General features: G+C 40.1%; 1 protein-coding gene across 1 annotated transcript in view; it reads left to right on the forward strand.

Annotated features, from left to right (window-relative positions):
- Positions 1-10: 10 nt before the first annotated feature.
- Positions 11-6,203, forward strand: part of LOC111139305 (ankyrin repeat domain 26) — a 131,311-nt gene continuing 125,118 nt past the window's right edge. Inside the window, exons 1-3 of the mRNA XM_022491551.1 lie at positions 11-1,062; positions 3,893-4,007; positions 4,159-4,332. Of these exons, the coding sequence (XP_022347259.1) occupies positions 815-1,062; positions 3,893-4,007; positions 4,159-4,332 (537 nt within the window). The 5' untranslated portion in view covers positions 11-814. The remainder of the gene's footprint in view (positions 1,063-3,892; positions 4,008-4,158; positions 4,333-6,203) is intronic.

Below are 6,203 nucleotides of genomic sequence, written 5' to 3' on the forward strand. Positions count from 1 at the left end.
GGGCAGATGTTGTGTGCAGACCCCATTATTCATGCTTTCTCCTCTGCGGATGGATCTGTGTGGGCTTCTAAGTCCATTCAACATTTGGGTCACTTTCAAGGCTGCCTGGTTTCTGCTTTCTAACAAGCTTTTTGCTTCTTTGCGTGTATGCGCATGGCTTGACAACCATGGGTATGTGGGTGGCTTGAACCAGCTTCAGTTTTGACTGCATGCCCGGGGTAAACCTGGAGTTTATGTGGAGTGCTTATCACATTCAGATGGCTCTCTGACCTCTCAGAGCTTACAGTTAAACAGCTTGCTACTCTTATCTTGTTTCCTCCAAATAGCACTGCAACCTCAGGCTAGAGACTCTGTCTGCTTAGCATAGAGGCCACCTCTTTTGACTTACTCTGCCTCAGGTCAGGCAAGTCCCTTCTCTAAGTGACAAGTTTCTGGCATGGGCAGTGAGAGCACAGCACAGACTCACACAACTCTAATCAAACTTCAGTACTTTTCATGAATAAACACTTCTAGTTTGTTGTAGGTCTTCAGAGTCTTTAAAATAATAATATCCAGATTTATAGCCGCGGAGCGGCGAGCAGAGCGGAGTCCCTGCTGCACTGAGATCTGAGAGGCTTGGGCCTCGCACATGCGCTTTGGGCACCTTTAGTCACTGCCCTTTGTGCTTGGCGTCATGGTTACCGTTGCTAGGTGCTCCAAGAATCCAAACTGTTGCACGGTGGGTTTGGCTTATCTCTAGCGCTGGTGCTGGTGTCTAGAAGTGGCAAAAAGCCGAGCGGAAGGTCAAGTGTTGGTGAAGCCTCTCGGCTTTGCAATGAAGAAGTTTTTTGGTTTCGGGACTGGGAAGGGGCGTTCATCCCCAGTCTTTCGCATGGAGCTGATGAATGGCTTGGGGGCCCCAGTGGACAAGAAGGAAGAAGTCAATGAGTCCCCGCGGAGGTATAACATCCACGTGAAAGATTTCAAAGAGATCCACAGAGCTGCTGTCATGGGCAACATATTGAAAATGCAGCGGTTGCTACTTCTTGGGAAAGACGTGAATAAAAGAGACAAGAAGAAACGGTAATAGGGATGTAAGGGGCTGCTTAGCCAGAGGGAGTCATTTTGTGTTTATGTAGTGAACTTAGATTGACCCCGCCCCTCCCAGAGGATCTTACTTTCAAAGCCTAGATACAAGGGCGGGTCAGGCCTGGTGAAGACATCCAATCAGTGGGGTGCTCATATATCTACTAGGGTGAATTGAAATTCAATTGGCCACCCATATATCTACTAGGGTAAATTGAAATTCAATTGGCCACACAGAGAAAACCCATAGCAGTTTTCTGTGTGTGTTGCAGACCTAGCATGACTGTGCAGTTTTCTCTGTGTATTGCAATCTCATTGGCCACCTGTGTATAGCCTGGCTAAACTACCTCTAGAAAAGTCTGAGAGGCTGGGAGGGGTCACCTCTTTGCAAGAGACGGCCCTGACCAGTCAGTTTGATTCTCGATGTTGGCGCGAAATAAAGCTCTGCTTGACCTTCACTTTGTATCAGTCTCATTCCTTTGATTACGGACCCTAACAGGGACTTGGAAGCTGGCAGCCCCAAACGGCGGAGAGTAGGTGGGAGGACCGGGAGAAATGCCCTCCTTCCCAGGCTCCGCCTGTGGAGCCGAGCCCTTCTGTCACCGAGGGCGCTTGGCGGTCTTCCCTCCTGAGGCCGGGCAGCAAGGGGTCTAGCGCCCAGGCCGGCTGTCTGAGCAACAAAACAAAATCCTCAGCTGCCTTTGGACCCACTCATAAGTCCCCATATAGGTCACTTAACAGACAGCTTTGTTGTGATTGAACCACATTTCAATAGTGATAGAAAAGAAATGAAGTATATACAGTATTTTACTTTATTTTTTAAGATTTTATTATTTGACAGAGAGAGAGAGAGACACAGAGAGAGGGAATACAGCAGAGGGATTGGGAGAGGGGGAAGCAACCCCCTACCCCCAGCAGAAAGCCGGATGTGGGGCTTGATCTTAGGACCCTGAGATCACGACCTGAACCCAAGGCAGATGCTGAATGACTGAGTCACCCAGGCGCCCCCAGTGTTTTATTTTTAATGGACATCTTTTTATACGATAATGTTATAAAAAAAAGATCTATTCCCATAATAGATCAACTTCTGGGCTACAAATTCTTTCGATAAAATCCAATATATAATTTATATCTGTGTCCACTTTGTATGTATGTTATTTACTGACTGGCTGTCAAGAAATTTTGAATTGGGAAGATGGTTCTGTTTGTGATTAGGAAGATGTATTTCTCAAAATGTGTAGTCTTCCTGTATTTATCGACATTCCATAAAGCAAATAAAATCATCATGGTTTTAAGAATTTTGTGTTACACCTGCTCTCTTTTATCATTGTGATGACATTAAGAAAAATTTTGGAATCACTATAGTGTCAACCTGAAAGTAATAGAACACTGCATGTTAACTGGAATCAAAATAAAAACTTAAATTTTTATAAGTAGACAGATTTACCCTTCCAGATATCAAAATGTATCTTAAATTTCCACAAATTACACGGTTACTAATAGCTGAAAGGACAGATGAATGAATGCGGCAGAGTAGAAAATGCCGAACATCCAAATATGGTGACGTTTCATATTAGTAGGAAAAGGTGAATCATTCATAAGTGGTGAAGAAATATCTGCTATTTATTTATTTATAATGGTATTAAATACTTATATTGATAATTGGTAATTCTTGATTTTCATATCTATAAATCTAAATATCTAATAAAATGAAAATAACTTCATTATTTAATATGTATATGAAAATATATATAAATAGATGATATATTTATGTATAAGATATATAAAATATATATTATTTAATATATAAAATATATAATACATAATGTATAAAAATAAAAGTGTTCCTGTTTATTTGAATCCTGAGCTTCCTTTGGCTTAAAGTTTCTTGAAAGTCAGAGTGAAGAATTACTTAAAAAGAATTCTTCATTATTTTAGTCCTCTTTTCCCATAATGCTTTCAAGAACTAAAATTTATTTAAATGCCAACCATGTGACTAGAACTGCAGTAGAGCTGTTGTATGTATATACCATTATTTCATTTAACGTAAGGCACATTGATTGTGTGTTGCCCCACCATTTTATATACCAATAAGAAATCTTTAAAAATTCTGCCAATTATAGTTGTAAGACATTTTGAATTATAAATCGCATTCCAGTGTCAGAGATACTAAAAGGTGACAAAATGAGCCTCCTAGAATCATTGATATATAGTATTCTTGTGAATATTTAAAACATATCTGAGAAATAGGCATAATTGGATCACTTTACCTAATGGGAGTATTGTCTTTGTACAATAGTAGCAATAGTAATAGTTATAGTAATAATATGTAACAAACTTTGCATAGATCCTCATTTAAGCATGGTGACGAGGTCTTGTGAGATAACTCTTCTTTATTTTTATTAGTTTTTAGTAATCTCTATAGCCAACAGGAGGCTTGAATTCATGACCCTTGAGATCAAGAGTCACATGACCTTCAAACTGAGCAAGGCAGGGAACATGAGATAACTATTTTTATCTCCATTTTTTTGATGAGGAAATTGAGGATAAGGCTGAGCGATAACTATTAAGTTTAAATCCTATTAAGTAGGATTTATACCCAGGTTGAGCTGAATCCTGAGGTCACGCTCTACCTAGTCAGATAGCCTGATCTTTTATTAGTATGGTGAATAATCACTAATAAATATTGTACTTTCTTCAAAAGAAAACTAAATCTTTGTTTTTGAGTCAAAGGAATAAGATGCTATTTAATGTTTACAATTACATGAATTAATTGAAATTGAAATAGTGCACTATAATTTCCTAAAACGTTCTTTCACTTTCATAGGACTCCTCTCCATCTGGCCTGTACCATTGGCCATGCCGACATGGTGGATTTTCTTGTAGAGAGGAAATGCGAGCTTGACCTCTATGATCAAGACTGTAGGACTCCTCTAATGAAGGTGTGTGGTAGCAGCTGTGTCTGCCTGAGATGGATTTGATTTAATTACTTAGAATGAAAATTTATTGCAATTAAATGTAACTAATTGGTTGTAGCATGCTTGCTTTAAATTCCCAGAATTTACACTCTGTTTCTTGGGATACTACTGACAGGCTGTACAATACCAGGAAGAGGCATGTGTAACTATTCTTTTAGAACACGGTGCTAATCCACGTCTTACGGATAACTTTGGCAATACTGCCCTCCACTATGCTGTTGCTGGTGAGAACACGTCAATAGCAGAGAAGCTGATTTTATACCATGCAAATATTGAAGCAAGAAACAAGGTATGTCAACATTATAAAGTATTTGAAATTTTAAAACATATATATAACTTTTTTTAGCCACAAAACATTTATTTACATTGTATTCATGTATGTAATAAATAATAAATACTGAATTCTATACATCAAGTCCTGTACTAGGGAAACAACATCAAAGCCAGGGCAGGGAGGACTAGAGAACGATGAAGCCCACAGAAAGGGCAGAGTTCTGTTTCCCAGCCACCCTTCCACCCCAGAAGGAGAATCTTCCCATTAGTGCTTGGGAGTGGATGGTGGGCTCAGAGCCCACAAAGGATTGAAGGCCTAGAGGGGAGTGAGGTGGTAATGGAGGCTGGGTGCTGTGCAGGGGCTTAGGCTATGGGTGCTGCTGGGAATGGGTGGGAGACCATGACCCAGTGGGGTAACTTGGGTGAGTGCAAGTGGGAGGAGAAAGCAGCAGGTTGCAGTCCCTGAGCACTCCAGGCCCCAAGGTTCTGAAGATGAGAACAAGGGGATCAGGTCATGACATCCTACAGGGGCATCTACTTGTGCTCATAGCCACTCTGCCTGCCATGTACCGCATTGAGGTCTCCCATTTCACAGAGTAGTTCCTGCTCAGCATTGTGTGGGTCCTCAGGGGGGTAGTCGCTGTGCATGGGGAGGAGTGGAGGACTGCGCTCACTATTCCACTTGTTATTTCTTTGACACGACTTACCTCCTACCACTGCCCTTAAGGAAGCACTGTTGGTGGACATAGATAGGGTCAAATTTTCATACGTAGAAGCTTGAGCATTCCCTGAATGAAAATATTTTGAAATAACTTAATTGTCTAAGATTTCATTTTATTTTTATTTTTTAATTTTTTTCTCTTGAGTGCACTTTTTGGAAATATGTATTTGTAGGGACTGTAAAGAAAGAAAGCAGGAAGAAAGCACATATAGAGACTTATAAGAAGAGAAGCATGTTCTTCACATAGCAAGAATTTTTATGCCTTGACTTCTAACCCAAGTAGTAATTCTGAGTAATTTTACATGGAATATGCGTTATTCTGCTCTAAGACCATGATCTAGTTATAGGGATAGAGAAGTGATCTATGTCTCTATGATTCAGTTGATATTAATACTAGTCTTTGATACATTTTCATTCTTAAATGCAGCAATTATCTACAAGTGATTATAGTTATTAAGTTTTCGTTGACCCAAGTGCTGGTTTTCTTCAAGTTTTGAAAGAGGCCGGCTTTGGCTAACAGTGCTGTAAACTGTCAAGTCAGTTATTTGAAGTTTTAAGATTTCACTTTAATGAACTTTTTTTAAAGAAAGATTTTATGTATTTGAGAGAGAGCGTGAGAGAGAACACACATGAGTAGGGAGGAAGGGCAGAGGGAGAGGGAAAAGTAGGGGAGCCTGATGCAGGGCTGGATCCCAGGACCCCGAGAACATGACCTGAGCCAAAGGCAGACACTTAACTGACTGATCCACCCAGATGCCCCAGAGCTGCTCTTTTATTTGAGTCCATCTCCTTAGTGACCCATTTGGAGCAAGAGTGCTTTATGTTGACATCTGGGATCCTGATACCATTGACAGAAGAGAATCAAGCATGTTGGTGTAACCTGGAGAAAACCTTCACCTTTATTGGAAAGCTCTCGACACTGTATCCCTGAAACTCTAATTTCTCAAATGTTAATGTTTGCCATGAAAGTATTGTGAAATGGGGATAAGCAAATTTAAACCAATTTCTTTTGTGCTAGAGATATAGTGCAGTTCTGTAATATTTCTCAAACATAGAGGATCATTGAATCTTTCTATTGAGGCACAATCCTCACCTTCCAGCAAAGTATATGTTCTTTGGAATATAATTTAAGAAACACTACTCCAGAGATAATCATTTAGGCTGTT

This window comes from Enhydra lutris, unplaced genomic scaffold (genome assembly GCF_002288905.1).
Source record: "Enhydra lutris kenyoni isolate GAN:26980312 unplaced genomic scaffold, ASM228890v2 scaffoldscaffold99, whole genome shotgun sequence".
In the NCBI taxonomy this organism is placed as follows: domain Eukaryota; kingdom Metazoa; phylum Chordata; class Mammalia; order Carnivora; family Mustelidae; genus Enhydra; species Enhydra lutris.